Source organism: Balaenoptera acutorostrata, chromosome 6 (assembly GCF_949987535.1).
Source record: "Balaenoptera acutorostrata chromosome 6, mBalAcu1.1, whole genome shotgun sequence".
NCBI lineage: Eukaryota > Metazoa > Chordata > Mammalia > Artiodactyla > Balaenopteridae > Balaenoptera > Balaenoptera acutorostrata.
In genome coordinates this window covers 114,066,511-114,092,517 of record NC_080069.1, presented here as the reverse complement: position 1 = coordinate 114,092,517, position 26,007 = coordinate 114,066,511, and the positions used below count along the sequence as shown (strand labels likewise).

At 42.1% G+C, this 26,007-nt stretch overlaps 1 protein-coding gene across 9 annotated transcripts in view; it reads left to right on the top strand.

Annotated features, from left to right (window-relative positions):
- Positions 1-26,007, top strand: part of DENND1A (DENN domain containing 1A) — a 537,868-nt gene that overhangs the window by 247,615 nt on the left and 264,246 nt on the right. For all 9 annotated transcript variants that reach the window (XM_007194701.2, XM_007194703.2, XM_007194700.2 and 6 more), the window contains one exon: positions 9,444-9,513. In XM_007194701.2, coding sequence (XP_007194763.2) covers positions 9,444-9,513 — 70 coding nt within the window. The remainder of the gene's footprint in view (positions 1-9,443; positions 9,514-26,007) is intronic.

Genomic DNA, 26,007 nt, shown 5'->3' with positions numbered 1-26,007 from the left:
GGAATGTGTGCACCTTGGTGCTAAGGCTGTGGTTTGAGAACTGTAGACTAGCATACAAGGGGGGGTTTTGTTGGGCTTAAAGATGGGAATGCTTGTTGGCTGAGTGTAATGAGAGAGAAGATAAGTCTTATAGAAGGCAGTGTGGTTGGAGATGAGAGTCTTCCCACTTTCCATCTCCAGTTGGGAGGGAAAGGGGAGGGCATGAGAGGTGTAGGAGTGGGAGAAAGGAAAGCTCACGTTAGAGCTTTTCTCTTCAGTAAGTTTGGAGAGAAGAATATCTTCTGAAGAGCAGGAGAAATGGATTAGAGATGGGAGAAAAAGAATAAGTTTAGAGCAGACTCTTTGGGAACGCGGGGCCTGATACACTAACGGATTAAAGGATTCTGGAGCAGTTTTAGAGGTTCACCTGTGCTTGAAAAATTAAGTTGCCAAACTACAATAATCAGCTTGGTTTTTGACATTTTCCCATATTACATCTTCCCATAGTACTTGAAGTAGAAACAAAAAAAGTAGATAGCAGGGTTTACTTGCGTTGAAGGGATGGACAAGGAGCAAGAAATCTTAAGTTTGCGGGTACTTCTTGATCTACTTTGAATATTTATTTGCTCACTCTATTTTAAATTATTTGTCACTCCAGCAGTCCATTGATAGGAATTGTTTTTGGTTCTGGATCATTTTTCTAACCAAAATGCTGCCTCCTAAATTTGGAGCCCCACCTCCCGATAAGAGTTGGTTGACTGTTTCTCTGTGGCTCTAGTGGTAATGGCCTTAGTAGAAACTATAGGGATGAGTTACATCTGTCAAGGGAAGTTCTGACTTAGTGGATGTCTAACATGTGCCAGGCACACATTAGAGATTAAACAGTCAATACACAGTCATGATCCTTGCTCTTGTGGAGTTGATACTAGTCAAGAACTGAGGTGAGTCTGCATATAGGGTAAGCCCAGGAGGACCTCATATTCTGGGACTAAAATGCATTTATTTAAGTGGGACCAAAATTTTATAGTAAAAATGGGGGGTTTTTAGAATTTTTATCTAGAAAAAAATGAAACAAACTTTGAAAATAAATTCATTTTGACAAAATCTAGCTTTTATTCCAACAACACATTAATTCTTAGAATAATGAGTCAAGTGGGTTTTTTGTCAGGGGGGTATGAGTTTTCAGACATAATAACACTTCATGTTTGACTTTCATAGCATAATCATAAAAGGAGTTATTTTTCCAAAAGTTTTTGAGGACGTCATCAATTTCCCCAAGGCCTCTCTTAACCCTTTGATATTGAATTCATTTTCTTTTGATGTGCCACCATCCTTGTTTTTCTTGATTTTTCTCTTCGTCTCTTGTTACCTGGTCTAATGCTGCCAGGTCTTCATTTATCAGTCACTTTGCCTTAGCTCTGTGCTGTTGTCCAGCATCTCTAACAAGGGCTTCATGAAATCCTGCATCCTTTGCAAAGGTTGTATGTTTATTTGCATTTTTTAAAAAATAAATTTATTTATTTATTATTTATTTATATTTTGGGCTGTGTTGGGTCTTTGTTGCGGTGCACGGGCTTCTCACTGTCGTGGCTTTTCTTGTTGTGCAGCACAGGCGCTAGGCACACAGGCTTCAATAGTTGTGGCACACAGGCTCAGTAGTTGTGGCTCGTGGGCTCTAGAGCGCAGTCTCAGTAGTTGGGGCGCACAGGCTTAGTTGCTCCACGGAATGTGGGATCTTCCCGGGCCAGGGCTCGAACCTGTGTCCCCTGCATTGGCAGGAGGATTCTTAACCACTGCGCCACCAGGGAAGTCCTTTATTTGCATTTTACTGTAGACATTTGACCAACGAGACACTGACAGAGGAGTAGGTATAGATGCTAGTCAAACTGGAAGGGCTAAGTGGGGACTTACTGGTTTAAGCGGTCATATCATTTGTGAGTATCTTCCTCTTATAACAGGTTGTAATTTCCTGTCTGCTCTGGTGACTGCGGGGCATGATGAATTCCTATACAGAGTCCTGGAGGAACCTCTGAAGCAGACACCAGGGATGTTAGGCAGAGAGGGACAGGAAGAGTATTCCAGGCCCGGGGTTGGGTATCTCTGTATACATCAGTTACATTAGTTAGATGGTGTGTATCTTTTTGTAGAAGAGGAAACTGAGTCTTTGAGAGATTGCTTCCCTGAGGTGTCACAGCTACTAAGTATCAGAACTGAGATTTATACAAGGTTATTTGACTCAAGTCTGTGTTCTCCCGATGTCCCATGTTGCTCTGCTTGTTTAAATTTGGGGGGTGGGGGTTGGTAATATGCCAAGTAGCCTTAGCCAAGGGATGCTTTGTCATCCAGTGAATCTTGGCAAAATCTGCTGGCAGGAAGTAAGAAAAGAAGGGATACCTCTCTTAGAGTACCTGCAATGGAGTTTTAAGAGCTTCTCAGACAGTGGAAATCACAAAGAAAAATTGAAAGACTGTATTGCATGTCACTCTTCTTAGCTTTAAACTCATCATTCCAAACATGAGTAGATGCACATCTGCGGCAAGCCCTCAGGGAGGTACTATTTCATTATATCTTCTAATATAATGGTGCCTGAGTGTTTAAATGTTAAACTTTTTATTATAAAGTACTTTTTCATTTCTCTTTCATACTACAGCCAGAGCATTTTGTTGATCTTTTTCAAATTATGTGTATAACTAGATCATATATATATATATATATATATATATATATATATATATATATATATATATATTGGCTTTGTTGGGTCTTCATTGCTGCGCACGGGCTTTCTCTAGTCGTGGCGAGCGGGGGCTACTATTCCTTGTGGATTTCTCATTGTGGTGGCTTCTCTTGTTGTGGAGCACAGGCTCTAGGCACGCAGGCTTCAGTAGTTGTGGCTCACGGGCTCTAGAGTGCAGGCCCAGTAGTTGTGGCACACAGGCTTAGTTGCTCCTTGGCATGTGGGATCTTCCCAGACCAGGGACCAAACCTGTGTCCCCTGCATTGGCAGGCGGATTCTCAACCACTGCGCCACCAGGGAAGCCCATAACTAGATCATATTATCGAAGTTTTTCTTTTTAGGGTAGCAAAGTTGACAGTGGTTCTGGTAAGGCTGAGATGACCCACTGGGCTGTGGTGAGGGGGCGATCATCACTTTCTGCCTGGCTTTAAATACTCATCTTCAGAATGTTACCTCTCTTTAGCTGGCCCTTTGGTTCCCCACCGATTCCAGAATAAAAGGGAGGCCCGTGGGTTTGGCATATGAGAGCCCCTCCAGAGCCTGGCCCTTCTGCCCCCTGCCTCATCTTTGTCCTCCTGCAGCCTGCACACCCTGCTCTCTGGCTATTCCAACTGCACCAGTGGTTTGTGCCTACAAGCCCTTGCTCATGAGTTTTCCCTGCCTCTAATGCTCTTTATCCCCACCCATTCCAACCTTCTTCCCTTAGGCAGAGAGCAACGTCTTTCAAGACTTAGCTGAAGCCCAACCTTCTCTCTGTGATGCATATTGACTCCCACTCACAGTTGCAACCAGCTCTTCTCTCCATTGCATGCCCCTCCCTATAGCCATGGTTTTAAATTTTTTATTTTCCCAACTCATGTCATTATTCTGTATACTCTAGTTGGTCCACTGTTTATTTATTTATTTGCCTGCGCTGGGTCTTAGTTGTGGCACATGGGATCTTCTTTGTGGCATGTGGGATTTTATTTTATTTTTTTGCAGCATGCGGGATCTTTGTTGTGGCATGTGGGATCTAGTTCCCTGACCAGGGATCGAACCCAGGCCCCCTGCATTGGGAGTGCAGAGTCTTAACCACCAGGGAAGTCCCTGCTTATGGTAGTTTTTATGGAAGAAGACACTCTTTAGATTCTCTCCTCCCCATTTTATTTTAATTTTGAAACAATAACAAACATACAGAAAAGTTGTGAGTATAATACAAATGCCCCATTTGGGAGATGTTGCCAAAATAATACCCAGTAACCCTCAAATACTTTAGTATGTGTTAAAAAAGATTTTTTTTTTTACATAGCTACATTACAATCATCAAAATCAGAAAATTAGTATTAATTTTGATGGAGTACTACCGTGTAATACTTGGATCTCCCATTTGTGTGTGTGTGTAAGTGTGAGTGTATATTAAAGATATAGTTCAGAATCACATGTTGCATTTTGTTGTCATGTCTCTTTAGTCTTCTTATTCTGAAATAACTCCTCAATGTTTCCTAGACTTTTATGAACTTGACATTTAGGCTATTAATTTGTAAAAGGTTCTTCAGTTTGGGTTTATCTGATGTTTCCTCAGGAATTAAGTTCTACTCTGTGGCAGGAATATAATAGTATTCTGCATTCTTTTCATTGCATTCTTCCAGGTGGTACACTATTTCAATTCGTCCCACTGCTTGATTGAGGACATGTCTCCCAGGATTCTCCATTCTTTTTCCCTTTGTAATTAAGAAGTATACTAGGAATATCCTCATCCTATCCTTACCAAACTTTTAATTTGCTTATTTATTCCAGCATAGACTCATGATTTCCTATTTTAGTTATTATTAAATGATCTCTATCATTATTTGTTTCGATGCTCAAATTTGATGTCACAGATTTGGTCAGTAGGAACCCATCCATACTAGCTTTTGTGTCCCATTGGCATGTCCTAAGCATATGTTGAGCACTGCCTTTTTTCTAGCACAAGGTATTTCCCAGCCCTGGCCCTGGAATCAGACATTTCTTCCAGGAGCCCTGGTTCCTTCTAGTGGAGAATGGTACTTAGAAGCCAGGATTTGGGCATTAAGTGTGCTTATTATAATTGGGATGTCTGTGCCAGGCCCTTCAGTGGCTAGAGCTAGAGAATATATGTATCTGTGTATGTATCTGTAATATCTGTAATAATGTACATACATACATTTGTATTTGTATTTCTTTTATCTCTCTCTCTCCATGATTTCACATAGTTACATCTAATTCCAGTTCAGTGTGGTAGGGTTCATTCTTATTTTCTCCCTATCCATATTTGTAACTCTCTTCTCTAATAGTAATAAGCTTGGTTTTCATTATATATTTACTTACTTGATCAGTCTTGATCTATTCCCCCGTGTGTAACCAATCTCCCTCTGTTGTAGCCCCCCTCCTCTGTGGCTGCCGTCCTCACCCCATTTGAACTCTGACATCGTAGGCAAGGCAGTCACTGCTGTCTCCTCCTGCCATAGACATCCTTCTCAACTGCTTGGACTCTGCCTGGCCATCCTTCCTGGAAGCCCTCCTGTCCACTTAGGCTCTGGCATCCCACACTGGACTGCCTTCCAGATGCTCTTTTTTAATCCTCTTGGGCTCTAATACTAGTCTAGTCAACTTCTTTCTATTGACATAGATGCTTTCGTTACCCAGTGCCAGGCCTTTCCCCTACTTATACATCCTTCTTACCCCTTTTGAGTTCTGACACTCCAAGCCAGGCCACCTCCTGTGTAGACCCCCTCCTTATCCTCCTGGAGCCCTGACTTTTCCTTACCAGGGAACCCTCCTCACCCCACTTGGGCTCCAAAACTCTGTGCCAGTTTGTTCCATCTGGGGGATATCATCCTCTCCATGCTTGTGCTGTGACATCCTGCTCACGACTACTCTTCTCCCAGGTGGTCACCTTTCTCAACTTGGTCCACTTCTGCCACCATTGCACCCCAACTCTCTGTCTCTGTCTCTCTCTGTCTCTGTCTCTCTGTCTCTCTCTCTCTCACACACACCCCTCTACCTTGCTTGGGCTCATTTAATGGCTTTGAACTGAACTATTAGCAAGTGAAGTGGGAGAGCTTTTTAAAATTTGTAATGGTTTTCTATTTTAGTACTTAAGACACTGGAGTGGAATCCCATCATATACACACTATTCCAGGTCACTCATACATGTGTGGGAATGATTATACTGAAAGTCCATTCAGTGGAGTGAGATTAGAAAAGTGAGTCATCTATCTACTCTCTGTTGGACTCAGTTCCTAAGTTCACCTGGAGGGTAAGCAGCTCACCAAGCTGACAGATTTGAACAGAGACAGTTTTCATTCAATAGGTCCCCCAAACTTGGGTCATCTGCTTTGTTTCTATACAAACCAAGTCTGCTGTACATTGGAGTCATCTTAAGGGCATTTTTACAGGTGATTTTGACTGTGAGCCATTTGACTCTATGTGCAATCTCTGGGACCTGCCCCTGCACTTCTCACAAAGGCTTGTGATAGCCCACATTAGTGAGGTCATGTGTGTAGGAATCCTTGAGTGCTGCCTGAACTGTTCTCAAGTTTAAGAATTTGTATTGCCTCACACAAAACAAAAGCCCCTTCATTTGACTGTCAGGTCAGGGAGTAAGGACAGACCCTGGGACAAAGTTACCTGACCCATGATTTGGCAAGAGAAGCTTGGATCAAGGCCGGTGCCTGGGAAGCAGACTTTTCCCATTTTGGCTTTTTCCCATCAAGGCTCTGCTGATTGGGTCATGATAATGCTCCCTTTAATTTAATAATTTGATCCAAAAGCCTACACTAAATAAGACACTTGGGAAAGAGTTCCAGCTCCCCCACCTAAACTATTACTCCTTGTTGTATATGTCTTTTTCCCACGTAGGACCGTGGCCTTCTTAAGTGCAGGGACCCTTTGTGATTGGGATTTTTGGCCCCAGCCTTGGACTGAGCCCACCACATGTTGATGCTCTGCATTGCAAACTCGAGCAGTTGCATTAAGGTAGCAAGTTGAGCAGGCGCCGAGATGTTTGGGACTCCTTTAGCTGTCCCGGGAGGAGCAGCGTAATGGAGTGTTTGTTTCCTGTCTCTGGATTGGGAAGTAGTGTTTACTCCATGCTGACAGACAAGTACAGAATGGAGTGGAGGGTCTCCATATCCTCACCTGCACCCTTGCAGGCAGCGTGAAGCTGTTGTGTCCGCACTAATGAAGCAGTACAGGAAACGCCACTGGATAAAGTTCAGCTGTGAACCCTGGCCTCCCAACAGGGGAAAAGAGGGATCCTTTGAAGAAGACAGCTGGGTTTTGGTTTCAAGACCTTAACACTGCCATCACTAGATATTCATCTGTCAGTGCACAGGGGACAACATGTGGGGAACAGTTGTGTCCAGTCAGGCTGAAGGAAGAAAGAGATGGCTGATTTCCAGGGTAACTACAAAACCTCCCATGGCTGAGGGTTCTGCTTAGCGTAGCCAAAAAGAATCGATTTGGTGAGGTCGAGGCTGAGTGTGAGAACCTGGGCACAGTCTGCTGTGGGCTGGGTGGCCGTACCATGTCAACCTCCTGCATCCTCACAGCCCGGGAGGACGCAGAGGTGTGAGGTTCCGGGCCCAAACTATGTTGGTCAGTTGAACCTAGTGGGCAAAACTGCTTCCTGTATACCACAGTCCTAAGTTATCAGAGAAGACAGCCTGTCCCAAGTCACTTGATCAGGACTTACTAAAATAACTTCAGCTTTTCTCTCATTTGCTTGAAGCCATGGTTTCCTTACAAGAAAATATTTTCTCTTCTTGCTTCCCCTCGTCCCCTTCCTGCTGGATTTAACTAGTGGTATTTTTTTCTTTCAGGGAAAAAAAAAAAAGATATTTGTAATCCTTGGTTGAATTTGTTTACTACCAGCCCTCTAATCTGGGCAGGAGTTTTCTTCTGAGGGGATTTATTGTTCCTTCTATAATGGCTTTTAACTCAGCTGAGGTTTATTTTAACAGAATAGGAAGGGAGAAACTTATCTCCTCCCTAATCCCTCTTGAATGTTTACGTTACTCTGCCAAAGTAAATGCTGTGTAAAGTGGCAGCAGTCATTTGCTCTGTAATAATCAATATGCAGCTGCCAGAGCTGATTGAAACATATTAACATAAGTGATAATACTGTCATAGAAGTGAAAAGTTAAGTTGCTTATCAGTATATTGTGATAAGCTACTTAAATTTTACAGTAGCATGTGCTGGCTTCAGACAGATGTTAATGACAGAGAACTGTGCGCTTTATCTGTCCTCTCTATTGCCTCTCACTTCATTTATTACCCTCAACGGTACAGCTGGTAATCTGTCCAGGGCGCTGATTTCCCTCTGCTTGGCAGGATGGAGTCAGTGCTCCACTCTATCAGTAACGGATACTGTTAGCGCAGCGGGGCAGATGTGAGCAGGACAGCAAGCGCTTGGTATGACGCCCTTCCCACATGAGTATTTGATATTGCTTTGGAAAAGTTTCTTATGGAGAACAAAGCCATTTAAATTTTAAGTGAAAAAACTTCTTGGGAGTAGGGGTATGTTTCAACAATAATTCTATAGCAACAATGCACCTTCGTTGTTAGTCTTTGTTTGGTTTTGTTTGTTCTATCAACACTGAGCACTGAGGGTCTGCCAGGCTCCATGCTTGGTCCTGGGAAGACAAAGTAAAGAAAGATGTGATCCTTCCTCTTCGTCATGCTCAGTCTGCTGGGAAGACAGACACGCCATTGAGTGCCACATGGTGTGTGGACTGTTATAACAGGAGTTTGCACGTGACAGGGCAGCACAGAAAAAAGGGAATTAGGGCATGAGAGGCGGGGATGGGGAGTGGGTGGGGGACTGTTAGGAGGATGAGTAGAAATCAGCTAGACTAGATCATGAAGGTCAGAGGGAGAAAAGTGCCAAGTGTATGCAGTGCAAGCTCAGGCAGGCTTGAGGATGCCTGGACATTCCTCGGAGCGTGGCTGCAATGAGACGAATATGCATGTGGGGCTGCAGGGCAAGGACAGCCGGAGACACAGTCAAGGACCTGACAGAGGAGCCTTGAACACTGTCCTAAGAAGTCCCGTAGTGATGGGGCACCACTGCAGGAATTTAATCCAACGTGCTACTTAGATTCACATTTTAGAAAGACCATTGTATGAGCCACACAGAGGGTGGAGTAAGGTCAGGACCAGGCTGTCATCAGAGTTAAGGGACATGATGGTCAGAACCCGGTGGAGGGCAGGGTGGGGTGCAGAGTTAGAGCTCTTTCTTCAGTAAGTACAGGGAAGGGTGCATTGTAATAGAAGGTTTGATGAGTGGTTTCAGGCTCATGGGGCCTTTGGGACACCTTGCACATGGCAGCAGTGGAAGTGCTGTATGTGTGTGTGGCTGTGTGTGTCCAATCATGAGAAACTTGAACAGAAGCTTTCCTGGAAGGGGTGGGTGTGAGGCCTGGGGGGCTATTCAGAGATGGTTCCTGATTGCAGAGTCTGCTTTGAATTTCTTCTCTGTGAACCTGTTCTAGCTCTGAGGCATGGGAATAATTTATAATGGACATTCAATCTTCTGCCTTACACAGGCAATTTTTTAAAATCTCAGAAATAACTAGCATTTTACCAGTCTGCGTTTCCAGCACAGCCTATGACAGGAAGGCTCTTCACAATGTAGAGAGAAACCGAAATGTACCGTCTTGAATTAGCTCCTGGTTAAAGTTTTTGACCTGCGTACTAATATTCCATGTGTTTCCTCTTCTTCCCCCAGCTATCTCCCCTGGTTCGAAGTATTTTATAAGCTGCTTAACATCTTGGCAGATTACACGACAAAAGGACAGGTATTTGCCTTTTATTTTATTCTTTTTAACAAGTAAACTTTAACTTTCATGCCTTGTATTTCACTAAAACATTTACTAAAAAAGTAATGCATTCCCGTTACAGAAAGTTTGGGAAATTCAGAAAGCAGTAGGAAGGAAGAGAAAAATCACTCCTAATATGTGTCCCTACCCCTACCCCTCCCCCCCCAAATAAATATTGCTAGCATTTTGGGATGTTTTCTTCCTTTACTTTTTGAATTAAATAAATAATAAATAGACCCTTAGCATTCAGAGTTAATAGTCACCATCTTACATTCCCAAGCAGCTCCACAAGTTCATCGTATGTATTAAATAATAATTTTGCTGAGGCATAAATTTGAATTGCTGGGATTTGTGAGTAAAACACTTAACTGGCAAGTGACCTAACCAGCTGTCCCAGTTCCCATTTCAGTAGGGCTTTCTTGTGCTTTTACAGTAATTTTTTTTAGGGTCTGAAAATCACTTTAAAAGTTCAGCTCTACCTCACTGTACTTTTGGAAGAAATGGTATGTTGAAGTATCCTCCATGGGCGTCAAGGGGCAACTGGATATGTATTTAGACTTTTGATGCCTACAGTTTTTAGGTACCGTAATAATAGAAGCATTTCCCCCATGCTAATAAAAACACTGTAAATCTTTTTCACGGCTGCATGTCATGTACCATGTACCTTGGTTTACTGAGACATTTCCCTATTACTGGAAATTTTCATTATTTGTGATTTTTTTTCACTATTATAAGTATAGCTATTAGCATCTTTGAGCATAAACATTTTCTTCATTTTGGAATGTTTCCTTAAGAAGAGAATCTCAGATGGGCCATTTTAAGGTTAGTGGACATAAACATTTCAAAAACATTTGCCAAACTGCTCTCCAAAAGAATTGTACTGTTTTCTTAAAAGATAGATTCCCTTTACTGGCAAAGTACAAGAGTGCCTGGGTCACCGTACTCTCACCAGTATCATTTGTTGAACTCACTGTGCTCTTGACAAGTGAACAGTTCTCATTGTTTTAATTGCATTTCTTTGATTATTAGTAAGTTGAATATTTGTCCATATATCTAACTTCTTATATTTTCCTTTTTTGTAAATGGCCTAAGATTTTTAATTAAAGAGATATATTATTATTAAATGTTAAAGAATTTTTTTCATCATATTTTCTACAGAACATTAGTTCTAAGAAATGCTCCATTCAAAAAGGGTTACCATAGTTGAGTGATATTGGGGTCAGGGAAAGGGAAAGCTGTTTCTCATTTTTGTCTCCTTAAGATTCATGTAATATAGGCTCTGAAAAGTCCTACAGTGGAGAAATCTGTGTTACCCAAATATTCCCAACTTATTTGGCCCCATATGCTTTCAATTCCATGACAAGTATTAACATTCTGAGACGCCAGTGTTTCCTGGAACACATTTGGGGAAATGCTATTTTTGGAGAAAAGGTGGAAATTGTGTGAATAATGGATAAATCTTTAAGTTAGATTTACTTACTGGCAAATGTATTCCAGAGACCACAGTAAATGGAAGGAATAACTAATAGAAATGGCTCCCTAGATCACTACACTCACTCTGAAAGGATGCTTAGGTATCAGGGAATTCTGTCCTAAAAGAAGTGATGTACTCTTTGATGAATGAGTTAAGAGGCCACCTTGGATCTGTTCACTGATTGCTGATTCACAGTTCACTTTTGTCAAACATTCAGTTTTTCATTCAAAATTGAAAGGGGTCTTTAGTAAATAAAATTATATAGCATGTAGGCTCTTAACAGTCTTAGAATTGGAAGTTAACTCACATTTTTTTTCTCCCATATATAAGCTCCAGTCAGTTAAAAAAAAAAAACCCAAAAACTTACTAGACTTTGGAAAACATGTCTTGGGATACAGGAAAGATTGAGTAGGTACAAACTATGCATAGGGGAGATAGGATTATTACCCTGTAAAATTGGTGTATCCATCCTCTGCGCTGTTGCCCCAGATAAGGACCCTGCCTCTTGGAGTGTTAAAGACTGAGATCAGTGATGTGTTTTAGTGAAGTCTGTTTCCCTTATACAAAGGACTCTTTTTATTAAATTTCTTCTGGTAAAAGGAATTATGACACAGATGATAGGTAGTCTGCCTACAACTGGCTTAATTGTTTGCAAGGTGTGGGTTATCAGATTAGAACATGAGGAAAGAGCTTTCATTAAAAAAAACAGAATCCCTTCCCCAAGTCCAGAAGTCATTGGGAAAGTTGGGCAGGGTAGGTAGGCTTCAGCTGGAGGTGTGGGGAGTGACCATGATGGCTCAGCATGGAGTGCCTGAGCCTAAGCTACATTATAAGAGTGTCTGTTTAATTCATTGACACAACAGGGTTATCAGGCCCTGAATAGGGCAATGATGGCATCCCTGTGGAAGGGATGGCAGAGGGTGAGGAGGGCATCTAAACCAGAGAGCAACCTGGCTGAGGGTGTTGGAGGCTGAGGAGTGAGGCATTTATTTATGTGGAACAGTGGTGACAGTGGCTTGGCATCATCTGGGCACCAGATATCAGAACTTCAGTGGGATCTAGAGGAGCCACGTGGGAAAGAGGACAGCAGCAGTGGCCCAGCACTAGGGTGTTGGAGCCTGGGGTGAGGAGGGCTTTTGTTATTGGTGGGAGGTCTGAGGGAGGGAGGCAGACATTGGTGGCCTAGCATTGGATGTCAGTGTTCGAGCAGGGCAAGGAGGGCATCTAGATGGAGAGGGAGGTAGAGGCAGTGAAAAAAGATTGCTTACATACAAGCAAGTAAATATATTAAGAAAATAGGGGCAGGATTTTTCACTTTGTTAGACTATTGTTACAAATATGTAAAGGGAGGAAACTAGAATGATTCCCATGTTGGATTAGAATTAGAGCCATTGGTATGAACCCATGGCTTTCAACATATGTGATACAGAAAACGGAGATGTAACTGTGTATTGTAGGTCTGTGTGTGTGTGTGTGTGTGTGTGTGTGTATGTGTGTGTGTGTGATATTCCCTGTCTCTATCCACGGAAAGCGTCTGGGGTCAACTATACACAAGTAGCAATGAGCACTCCAAAGTGCCCAAATCTTGGTTTCTAAATTCATTTTCTACTAAAAGGAACCAGGACTCCCTGAAGAAATGTCTAGTTCCAGAGCTGAGGCAGGGAAAAGTGTGAGTCTGGAATATCTTTTTGTGCCAAAAGTAATGTAGTGCTCAAAACATGGAGAGAGGGGAGGAGTCAAGATAGCAGAAGAGGAGGACGTAGAATTCACCTCTCCTCATAAGGACATCAAGAATACATCTACAAATGGAACAGTTCTCACAGAGCACCTGCTGAACACTAGTGGAAGACTTCGGACACCTAAAAGGACCAGAAAAATCCCCACGCAACCGGGTAGGACGAAAGAAAGACAAAAAGAAAAGAGGAAACAGAAAGGGACCAGCACCCCTGGTGGGGAGCTGAAGGTGAGGAGAGGTTCCTGCACTCAGAGAAACCCCCTCAGGGCAGGTAACTCAGCTGGGACAGAGAAGGAGCTTCAGGGCATCGGAGGGGAATGCAGCGACCCGTCTGTGGAAGGCAGGAGAGAGTAAGATGTGCGTGCGTGGTCTGTGCTGCAGCCCTGCGCACCCCAGCCTGAGTCGGGTGTCTCCTGGTGTGGAGGGGTGCTGGGTGCTGGAAAGTGGGGTTTGGAGAGTGGACCCAGGGAGGGGACACCTGTTGTCTGTGAAGAGACAGCCTGAAGGGACGGGAGCACGGAACTCCACAACCGGGAAAGTTTGCGGAAGCCCAGGCCACTGTAGAAGCAAGGCGCCATTGTTGAGTGGTGCACAAGGGCGGGGCGGCCAGGGCAACCCCCTTCCCCACCCATCGGTCCCTGCCTCCACGGGCACTGGGAGGGTCACCCATCTGAGCAGGATTGCCCTTCCCTCAAGCCAAGGCCCCCTCTGCCTGCGCAGGCTCAGGGATCCTGAGCACTGCCTCCACCAAAGCCTCCTCGGGAATCAGCCCTGGGCGCCCCAGCCTGAGACAGGAATCGGCCAAGGCAGGCAGGGGCTGAGTGCTAAAGCGTGGGGTTAGGAGAGCGGACCCAGGGTGAGAACTGCTATTGGCTGCAGGGAGACAGGCGGAAGGGACTGGAGTGAGGAGCTCAGCTGTGTGGAGACAACCTGAGGGGATGGGAGTGAGGGGCTCCACGGCCAGGAACACTTCTGAGGAAGAGTGGTCTGCCTTGGAAGCGAGGCGCCATTGTTGAGTGGCACACAATGGGCGGGGCCGCCATCTTCGGACTCTCTCCCTGCACGCCAGCCCTGCCTCCGCAGGAACTGGGAAGGACTCCCACCAGAGCGAGCACGCCCCAGTCTGTTGCAACTTCCTGCCAGTCTCGCCACTGCAGGCACTAGAGGGGGATCCCACTGGAGGAAGCGCATGCACCCCACTTGTGGCCGCCTTATCCCTCCGCGGCCTGAGCAAGCAACTGTGCCCCAGTCAGCCGCTGCTTTCGTCCCCTCTCACCTGGGCGAGGACCAGATGCCTCAGGGTGGCCCACATGCAGAGGCAGAGGTGGGACCAAAACCAAAGCTGACTCCCAGGGGCTGTGCAACGAAGGCAGAGAAACAGAAATCTCTCCCTGCAGCTGCACAAGCTGCAGATTAAATCCCCGCGATCGCTTGGTAAACCCTGCGTCTGTGGAATATCTGAAGGGACAACGAGTGCTCCCACAACTAGGACTGGTCTAGCTTTAGCAGCTGTGGATTTTGGGGGCAAGTACACGCGGGAGTTGGACCTGGTCAGAGTCTGAGCTGCCCCCACTGTGCCCACAGCGGGCCCAGAGACCTGCCTAAAGGTATTGGAGGGCCTCCTGGAGAGGCGGGGGGTGCTGTGGCTCACTGTGGGGGCAAAGACACTGACCGCAGAGGCCCCAGGAAAATATGTGTTTTTGTTTCATTTTGTTCTGTTGTTGTTTTATTTATTTTTATTTTTTTAACATCTTTATTGGAGTATAACTGCTTTACAGTGGTGTGTTAGTTTCTACTTTATAACAAAGTGTATCAGCTACACATATACATATATCCCCATATCTCCTCCCTCTTGCATCTCCCTCCCACCCTCCCTATCCCACCCCTCTAGATGGTCACAGAGCACCAAGCTGATCTCCCTGTGCTATGCGGCTGCTTCCCACTAGCTATCTATTTTACATTTGGTAGTGTATATATGTCCATGCCACTCTCTCACTTCGTCCCAGCTACCCTTCCCCCTCCCTGTGTCCTCAAGTCCATTCTCTACATCTGTGTCTTTATTCCTGTCCTGCCCCTAGGTTAGAACCATTTTTTTTTTTTTTAGATTCCATTTATATGTGTTAGCATACGGTATTTGTTTTTCTCTTTTTGACTTACTTCACTCTGTATGACACACTCTAGGTCCATCCACCTCACTACAAATAACTCAATTTTGTTTCTTTTTATGGCTGAGTAATATTGCATTGTATATATGTGCCAAATCCATTCATCTGTCGATGGACACTTAGGTTGCTTCCATGTCCTGGCTATTGTAAATAGAGCTGCAATGAGCATTGTGGTACATGACTCTTTTTGAATTATGGTTTTCTCGGTATATGCCCAGTAGTGGGATTGATGGGTCGTATGGTAGTTCTATTGTTAGTTTTTTAAGGAACCTCCATACTGTTCTCCATAGTGGCTGTATCAGTGTACATTCCCACCAACAGTGCAGGAGGGTTCCCTTTTCTCCACACCCTCTCCAGCATTTATTGTTTGTAGATTTTTTTGATGATGGCCATTCTGACTGGTGTGAGGTGATACCTCATTGTAGTTTTGATTTGCATTTCTCTAATGATTAGTGATGTTGCGTATCCTTTCATGTGTTTGTTGGCAATCTGTATATATTCTTTGGAGAAATGTCTATTTACGTCTTCTGCCCATTTTTGGATTGGGTTGTTTGTTTTTTTTGATATTGAGCTGCATGAGCTGCTTGTAAATTTGGAGATTAATCCTTTGTCAGTTGCTTCATTTGAAAATATTTTCCCCCATTCTGAGGGCTGTCTTTTCGTCTTGTTTATGGTTTCCTTTGCTGTGCAAAAAGCTTTTAAGTTTAATTAGGTCCCATTTGTTTATTTTTGTTTTTATTTCCATTTCTCTAGGAGGTGGATCAAAAAGGATCTTGCTGTGATTTATGTCATAGAGTGTTCTGCCTATGTTTTCCTCCAAGAGTTTTATAGTGTCTGGCTTTACATTTAGGTCTTTAACCCATTTTGAGTTTATCTTTGTGTATGGTGTTAGGGAGTGTTCTAATTTCATTCTTTTACATGTAGCTGTCCAGTTTTCCCAGCACCACTTATTGAAGAGGCTGTCTTTTCTCCATTGTATATTTTTGCCTCCTTTATCAAAAATAAGGTGACCATATGTGCATGGGTTTATCTCTGGGCTTTCTATCCTGTTCCATTGATCTATATTTCTGTTTTTGGGCCAGTACGATACTGGCTTGATTACTGTAGCTTTGTAGTACAGTCTGAAGTCAGGGAGCCTGATTCCTCCAGCTCCATTTTTCTTTTTCAAGACTGCTTTGGCTATTCAGGGTCTTTTGTGTTTCCATACAAATTGTGACATTTTTTGTTCTAGTTCTGTGAAAAATGCCATTGGTAGATTGATAGGGATTGCATTGAATCTGTAGATTGCCTTGGGTAGTATAGTCATTTTCACAATGTTGATTCTTCCAATCCAAGAACATGGTATATCTCTCCATCTGTTTGTATTATCTTTAATTTCTTTCATCAGTGTCTTACAGTTTTCTGCATACAGGTCTTTTCTCTCCTTAGGTAGGTTTATTCCTAGGTATTTTATTGTTTTTGTTGCAGTGGTAAATGGGAGTGTTTCCTTAATTTCTCTTTCAGATTTTTCATCATTAGTGTATAGGAATGCCAGAGGTTTCTGTGCATTAATTTTGTATCCTGCTACTTTACCAAATTCATTGATTAGCTCTAGTAGTTTTCTGGTAGCATCTTTAGGATTCTCTATGTATAGTATCGTGTCATCTGCAAACAGTGACAGCTTTACTTCTTCTTTTCTGATTTGGATTCCTTTTATTTCTTTTTCTTCTCTGATTGCTGTGGCTAAAACTTCCAAAACTATGTGGAATAATAGTGGTGAGAGTGGACAACCTTGTCTTGTTTCTGAGGAAATGGTTTCAGTTTTTCACCATTGAGAATGATGTTGGCTGTGGGTTTGTCATGTATGGCCTTTATTATGTTGAGGTAAGTTCCCTGTGTGCCTACTTTCTGCAGGGTTTTTATCATAAATGGGTGTTGAATTTTGTCGGAAGCTTTTTCTCCATCTGTTGAGTTGATCATATGGTTTTTCTCCTTCAATTTGTTAATATGGTTTATCACATTGATTGATTTGTATATATTGAAGAATCCTTTCATTCCTGGGATAAATCCCACTTGATCACGGTATATGATCCTTTTAATGTGCTCTTGGATTCTGTTTGCTAGTATTTTGTTGAGAATTTTTGCATCTATGTTCATCAGTGATATTGACCTGTAGTTTTCTTTCTTTGTGACATCTTTGCCTGGTTTTGGTGTCAGGGTGATGGTGGCCTCGTAGAATGAGTTTGGGAGTGTTCCTCCCTCTACTATATTTTGGAAGAGTTTGAGAAGGATGGGTGTTAGCTCTTCTCTAAATGTTTGATAGAATTCACCTGTGAAGCCATCTGGTCCTGGGCTTTTGTTTGTTGGAAGATTTTTAGTCACAGTATCAGTTTCAGTGCTTGTGATTGGTCTGTTCAGATTTTATATTTCTTACTGGTTCAGTCTCAGAAGGTTGTGCTTTTCTAAGAATTTGTCCATTTCTTCGAAGTTGTCCATTTTATTGGCATATAGTGGCTTGTAGTAATCTCTCATGATCCTTTGTATTTCTGCAGTGTCAGTTGTTACTTCTCCTTCTTCATTTCTAATTCTATTGATTTGAGTCTTCTCCCTTTTTTTCTTGATGAGTCTGGCTAATGGTTTATCAATTTTGTTTATCTTCTCAAAGAACCAGCTTTTAGTTTTATTGATCTTTGCTATCGTTTCCTTCATTTCTTTTTCAGTTATTTCTGATCTGATCTTTGTGATTTCTTTCCTTCTACTGACTTTGGGGTTTTTTTCTTCTTTCTCTAATTGCTTTAGGTTTAAGGTTAGGTTGTTTATTTGAGATGTTTCTTGTTTCTTGAGGTAGGATTATATTGCTATAAATTTCCCTCTTAGAACTCCTTTTGCTGCATCCCATAGGTTTTGGGTCATCATGTTTTCACTGTCATTTGTTTCTAGGTATTTTTTGATTTCCTCTTTGATTTCTTCAGTGATCTCTTGGTTATTTAGTAGTGTATTGTTTAACCTCCATGTGTTTGTATTTTTTACAGATTTTTTTTTCCTGTAGTTGATATCTACTCTCATAGCATTGTGGTCGGAAAAGATACTTGATATGGTTTCATTTTTCTTAAATTTACCAAGGCTTGATTTGTGACCCAAGATATGGTCTATCCTGGAGAATGTTCCATGAGCACTTGAGAAGAAAGTGTATTCTGTTGCTTTTGGATGGAATGTCCTATAAATATCAATTAAGTCCATCTTGTTTAATGAATCATTTAAAGCTTGTGTTTCCTTATTTATTTTCATTTTGGATGATCTGTCCATTGGTGAAAGTGGGGTGTTAAAGTCCCCTACTATGATTGTGTTACTGTCGATTTCCACTTTTATGGCTGTTAGCATTTGCCTTATGTATTGAGGTGCTCCTATGTTGGATGCATAAATATTTACAATTGTTATATCTTCTTCTTGGATTGATCCCTTGATCAGTATGTAGTGTCCTTCTTTGTCTCTTGTGATAGTCTTTATTTTAAAGGCTATATTGTCTGATATGAGAATTGCTCCTCCAGCTTTCTTTTGATTTCCATGTGCATGGAATATCTTTTTCCATCCCCTCACTTTCAGTCTGTGTGTGTCCCTAGGTCTGAAGTGGGTCTCTTGTAGACAGCATATATATGGGTCTTGTTTTTGATCCATTCAGCCACTCTATGTCTTTTGTTGGAGAATTTAATCCATTTACATTTAAGGTAGTTATTGATATGTATGTTCCTATTACCATTTTCTTAATTGTTTTGGGTTTGTTATTGTAGGTCTTCTCCTTCTGTTGTGTTTCCTGCCTAGAGAAGTTCCTTTAGCATTTGATGTAAAGCTGGTTTGGTGGTGCTGAATTCTCTTAGCCTTTGCTTGTCTGTAAAGGTTTTGATTTATCCATTGAAGCTGAATGAGATCCTTGCCGGGTGGAGTAATCTTGGTTGTAGGTTTTTCCCTTTCATTACTTTAAATATGTCCTGCTACTCCCTTCTGGCTTGCAGAGTTTCTGCTGAAAGATCGGCTTTTAACCTTATGGGGATTCCCTTGTATGTTATTTGTTGTTTTTCCCTTGCTGCTTTTAATATTTTTTTTGTATTTAATTTTTGATAGTTTGATTAATATCTCTCTTGGTCTCTTTCTCCTTGGATTTATCCTGTATGGGACTCTCTGCACTTCCTGGGCTTGACTGACTGTTTCCTTTCCCATATTAGGGAAGTTTTGAACTATCATCTGTTGAAATATTTTCTCAGTCCCTTTCTTTTTCTCTTTTTCTTCTGGGACCCTTATAATTCGAATGTTGGTGCATTTAATATTATCCCGGAGGTCTCTGAGACTGTCCTCAATTCTTTTCATTCTTTTTTCTTTATTCTGCTCTGCAGTACTTATTTCCACTATTTTATCTTCCAGGTCACTTATCCGTTCTGACTCAGTTATTCTGCTATTGATTCCTTCTAGAGAATTTTTAATTTCATTTATTATGTTGTTCATCATTGTTTGTTTGCTCTTTAGTTCTTCTAGGTCCTTGTTAAACGTTTCTTGTATTTTCTCCATTCTATTTCCAAGATTTTGGATCATTTTTACTATCATTACTCTAAATTCCTTTTCAGGTAAACTGCTTATTTCCTCTTCATTTGTTTGGTCTGGTGGGTTTTTACCTTGCTCCTTCATCTGCTGTGTGTTTCTGTCTCTTCTCATTTTGCTTAACTTACTGTGTTTGGGGTCTCCTTTTAGCAGGCTGCAGGTTCATAGTTCTTGTTGTTTTTGGTGTCTTCCCCCAGTGGCTAAGGTTGGTTCAGTGGGTTGTGTAGGCTTCCTGGTGGAGGAGACTGGTGCCTGTGTTCTGGTGGATGAGGCTGGATCTTGTCTTTCTGGTGGGCAGGACCGTGTCTGGTGGTGTGTTTTGGGGTGTCTGTGACCTTATTATGATTTTAGGCAGCCTCTCTGCTAATGGGTGTGGTTGTGTTCCTGTCTTGCTAGTTGTTTGGCATAGGGTGTCCAGCACTGTAGCTTGCTGGTTTTTGAGTGGAGCTGGGTCTTAGCGTTGAGATGGAGATCTCTGAGAGAGCTTTTGCCATTTGATAGTACATGGAGCCGGGAGGTCTCTGGTGGACCAATGTCCTGAACTAGGCTCTCCCACCTCAGAGGCACAGGCCTGACACCCGACAGGAGCACCACGACCCTGTCAGCCACACGGCTCCAAAGAAAAGGGGAAAAGAGAGAGAGAGAGGGAGGGAGGGAAGGGGAGGGAGAGAGAGAGAGAAAGAAAGTTATTAAAATTTTAAAAATTATTAAAAATTAAAAAGTAATTAGAAAAAAGGAAAGAAAAAACAGAAAGAAGAGAACAACCAAATCAAAACATAAATCCACCAATGGTAACAAGCTCTAAAAACTATACTAAAAAAAAAAGAAAAGAAAGAAAGAATCCTAGGACAAATGGTAAAAGCAAAACTATACAGACAAAATCACGCAAAGAAACATACACATACTCACTTACAAAAAGAGAAAAAGGAAAAAAAAGTATATCTATATGTAAAAAAAAAAAAGAGAGCAACCAAATCAATAAACAAATCTACCAATGATAATAAACTCTAAATACTAAATTAAGATAAGCATAAAACCAGAAACAAATTAGATGCAGAAAGCAAACCCCAAGTCTGCAGTTGCTCCTGAAGTCTACTGCCTCAATTTTGGGATGATTCTTTGTCTATTCAGGTATTCCGGAGATGCAGGGTACATCAAGTTGATTGTGGAGATATAATCCGCTGCTCCTGAGGCTGCTGGGAGAAATTTCCCTTTCTCTTCTTTGTTCACACAGCTCCTGGGGTTCAGCTTTGGATTTGGCCCCACCTCTGCATGTAGGTCACCTGAGGGCATATATGTTCTTTGCTCAGACAGGCGAGGGTTAAAGTAGCAGCCAGTTAGGGGGCTCTCGCTCACTCAGGCCAGAGGGAGGGAGGGGTACGGAATGTGGGGTGAGCGTGCGGCGGCAGACGCCAACGTCATGTTGCAACAGCCTGAGGTGCGCTATGTGTTCTCCCGGGGAAGTTGTCCCCGGATCACGGGGCCCTGGCAGTGGCAGGGAGCACAGGCTCCCGGGAGGAGAGGTGTGGATAGAGACCTGTGCTTGCACACAGGCTTCTTGGTGGTTGCAGCACCAGCCTTAGCGTTTCATGCCTGTCTCTGGTGTCTGCGCTGATAGCCGTGGCTCACACCCATCTCTGGAGCTCGTTTAGGCAGTGCTCTGTATCCCCTCTCCTCGCACACCCCAAAACAATGGTCTCTTGCCTCTTACGCAGTTCCAGACTTTTTCCTGGACTCCCTCCCGGCTAGCTGTGGCTCACTAGCCCCTTGAGGCTGTTTTCACGCAGCCAACCCCAGTCCTTTCTCTGGGTTCTGACCTACAAAGCAGGAGCCTCAGCTCCCAGCCCCCACCTGCCCCAGCGGGTGAGCAGACAAGTCTCTCAGGCTGGTGAGTGCTGGTCGGCACCAATCCTTTGTGTGGGAATCTCTCCACTTTGCCCTCTGCACCGCTACTGCTGCACTCTCCTCCATGGCTCTGAAGCTTCCCCCTGCCCACCCTCCATCTCCACCAGTGAAGGGGCTTCCCAGTGTATGGAAACTTTTCCTCCTTCACAGCTCCCTCCCAGAGGTGCAGGTCCTGTCCCTATTCTTCTGTCTCTGTTTTTTCTTTTTTCTTTTGCCCTACCCAGGTACGTGGGGAGTTTCTTGCCTTTTGGGAAGTCTGAGATCTTCTGCCAGCGTTCAGTAGGTGTTCCATAGGAGTTGTTCCACGTGTAGATGTATTTCTGTTCTATTTGTGGGGAGGAAGGTGATCTCCACTCTTACACTTCTGCCATCTTGAAGGTCTTTCCCTGTTTTTTATTTATGTTTTCTTTAAGAAAAACGTTTTAAAATATGTTTTTTATTTTTCTATCTTTATTTTACTTTTTTCTTGTTTTGTGTTTTTCTGGTTTTGTTTTTGTTCTTTGTTTTCTGTTTTTATTAGTTTTGTTTTTATTGTTTTCATTTCTGGGTTCAGTTGTTTGGTTGTTTTCTTGTTTTGGGGGGTTTTTGGCCTTTTTTTTGCTTGTTTTTGTTTTTATCATTTGTCTTGGGTTTTGCTTGTCTGTTTCTCTTCTTTTCCTTTTTTTCTTTTCTTTTTTTTTTTTTTGGCCATGCCATGCAACTTGCAGGGTCTTAGTTTCCCAGCCAGGGGTCAGGCCTCAGCCCCTAGGGTGGGAGCACCAAGTCCAGGACTGCCAGAGAATACCCGGCCCCGGGAAATATTAATTGGCGTGAGCTCTCATGAGGTCTCCACCAAGATCTAAGATCTCACAACTGCCTGCAGGCTCCAGTGCTGGATGCCTCAGGCCAAACAACCACCAAGACAGGAACATAGCCCCACCCATCAGCAGACAGCCTGCTTAAAGTCGTACTAAGCTCACAGACACCCCAAAAAATACCCCCTGACGCAGCCCTGCCCATCAGAGGAACAAGACTCAGCTCCACCCACCAGAGCTCAGGCACCAGTTCCTCTCACGAGGAAGCCTACACAAGCCCCTGGACCAACCTCACCCACCAGAGGGCAGACACTAGAAACAAGAGGAGCTAAGACCCTGCAGCCTGTGGAAAGCAGACCACAAGCACAGTAAGTTAGACAAAATGAGACGACAGAGAAATATATTTCAGACAAAGGAGCAAGGTAAAAACCCACAGGACCAAATAAATGAAGAGGAAATAGGCAATCTACCTGAAAAAGAATTCAGAGTAATGATAGTAAAGATGATCCAAGATCTCAGAAATAGAATGGAGGCAGAGATCGAGAAGATACAAGAAATATTTAACAAGGATCTAGAAAAACTAAAGAACAAACAAACAGTGATGAAGAGCACAATAACTGAAATGAAAAACAGACTAGAAGGAATCAGTAGCAGAATAACTGAGGCAGAAGAACAGGTAAGTGAGCTGGAAGATAGAATAGTGGAAATAACTGCCACGGAGCAGAATAAAGAAAAAAGAATGAAAAGAAATGAGGACCGTCTCAGAGACCTCTGGGACAACATTAAACAAACAAACATTCAACTTATAGGTGTCGCAGAAGAAGAAGAGAAAGAGAGAGGGTCTGAGAAAATATTTGAAGAGATTATAGTTGAAAACTTCCCTAACATGGGAAAGGAAATAGTCACCCAAATCCAGGAAGCACGGAGAGTCCCAAACAGGATAAACCCAAGAAGAAACACGCCAAAACATATTATTCAAACTAACAAAAATTAAATACAAAGAAAAACTAAAAGCAACAAGGGAAAAGCAAAAAATAACGTACAAGGGAATCCCCGTAAGGTTATCAGCTGATTTTTCAGCAGAAACTCTGCAGGCCAGAAGGGAGTAGCAGGATATATTTAAAGTGACAAAAGGGAAAAACCTACAACCAAGATGACGCCGCTACCCAGCAAGGATCTCATTCAGATTTGACAGAGAAATCAAAAGCTTTACAGACAAGCAAAAGCTACGAGAATTCAGCACCACCAAACCAGCTTTGCAACAATGCTAAAGGGACTTCTCTAGGCGGGAAACACAAGAGAAGAAAAAGACCTACAAAGACAAACCCAAAACAGTTAAGAAAATGGCAACAGGAACGTATATATTGATAATTATGTAAATGGATTAAATGCTCCAACCGAAAGACACAGACTGGCTGAATGGATAAAAAAAACAAGACGCGTATATATGTTGTCTACAAGAGACCCACTTCAGACCTAGGGACACATACAGACTGAAAGTGAGGGGATGGAAAATGATATTCCATGCAAATGGAAATCAAAAGAAAGCTGGAGTAGCAATACTCCTATCTGACAAAATATATTTTAAAATAAAGACTGTTACAAGAGACGAGGAAGGACACTCCACAGTAACCAAGGGATCAATCCAAGAAGATATAACAATTGTAAATATTAATGCACCCAACATAGGAGCACCTCAATACATAAGGCAAATGCTAACAGCCATAAAAGGCAAAATCGACAGTAACTCAGTAATAGTGGGGGACTTTAACACCCCACTTACACCAATGGACAGATCATCCAGACAGAAAGTTAATAAGGAAACACAAGCCTTAAATGACACAGTAGACCAATTAAGATAGACTTACTTGATATTTATAGCACATTCCATCCAAAAGCAGCAGAATACACATTCTTCTCAAGTGCACATGGGACATTCTCCAGGATCGATCATATCTTGGGTCACAAATCAAGCCTCAGTAAATTTAAGAAAATTGAAATTGTATCAAGCATCTTTTCTGACCAGAACACTGTGAGATTAGAAATTAGTTACAGGAAAAAGAAAAACTGTAAAAAACACAAACATGTGGATGCTAAACAACATGCTACTAAATAACCAATGGATCACTGAAGAAATCAAAGAGGAAATACAGAAACAAATGACAGTGAAAACATGATGACCCAAAACCTATGGGATGCAGGAAAAGCAGTTCTAAGAGGGAAGTTTATAGCAATACAATACCACCTCAAGAAACAAGAAACATCTCAAATAAACAACCTAACCTTACACCTAAGGCAACTAGAGAAAGAAGAACAAACAAAACCCAAAGGTAGTAGAAGGAAAGAAATCATAAAGATCAGAACAGAAATAAATGAGATAGAAATGAACAAAACAATAGCAAGGATCAATGAAATTAAAAGCTGTTCTTTGAGAAGATAAACAAAATTGATAAACCGGTAGCCAGACTCATCAAGAAAGAAAGGGAGAGGACTCAAATCAATAAAATTAGAAGTGAAAAAGGAGAAGTTAAAACTGACACCACAGAAATACAAAGTATCATAAGAGAGTACTACAAGCAACTCTACGCCAGTGAAATGGACAATCTGGAAGAAATGGACAAATTTTTAGAAAGGTACAACTTTCCAAGACTGAACCAGGAAAAAATAGAAAATATGAACAGACCAATCACAAGTAATGAAATTGAAACTGTGATTAAAAAATCTTCCAACAAACAAAAGTCCAGGACCATATGGTTTCACACGTGAATTCTATCAAACATTTAGAGGAGCTAACACCCATCCTTCTCAAACTCTTTCAACAATTGCAGAGGGAGGAACACTCCCAAGCTCATTCTATGAGGCCACCATCACCCTGATACCAAAACCAGACAAAGATATCACACACACAAAAAGAAAATCACAGACCATAATTTTCTGATGAACATAGAGGCAAAAATCCTCAACAAAATACTAGCAAACAGAATCCAACAACACATTAAAAGGATCATGCACCATGATCAAGTGGGATTTATCCAAGGGATACAGGATTCTTCAATATACACAAATCAATCAGTGTGATACATCATATTAGCAAACTGAAGAATAAAAACCATATGATCATCCCAATAGATACAGAAAAATCTTTTGCCAAAATTCAACACCCATTTATGATAAAAACTCTCCAGAAAGTGGGCATAAAGGGAACCTACCTCAGCATAATAAAGGCCATATATGACAAACCCACAGCAAACATCATTCTCGGTGGTGAAAAACTGAAAGCATTTCCTCTTAGATCAGGAACAAAACAAGGATGTCCACTCTTATTCAATATAGTTTTGGAAGTCCTAGCCATGGCAATCAGGGAAGAAAAAGAAATAAAAGGATTACAGATTGGAAAAGAAGAAGTAAAACTGTCACTGTTTGCAGATGACATGATACTATACATAGAGAATCCTAAAGATGCCACCAGAAAACTACTAGAGCTAATCAGTGAATTCAGTAAAGTTGCAGGATACAAAATTAATGCACAGAAATCTCTTGCATTCCTCTACACTAATGATGAAAAATCTGAAAGAGAAATTAAGGAGACACTCCCATTTACCACTGCAACAAAAAGAATAAAATATCTAGGAATAAACCTACCTAGGGAGACAAAAGACCTATATGCAGAAAACTATAAGACACTGATGAAAGAAATTAAAGATGATACCAATAGATGGAGAGATGTTCTTGGATTGGAAGGATCAATATTGTGAAAATGACTATACTACCCAAAGCAATCTACAGATTCAGTACAATCCCTATCAAATTACCAAGGGCATTTTTCACAGA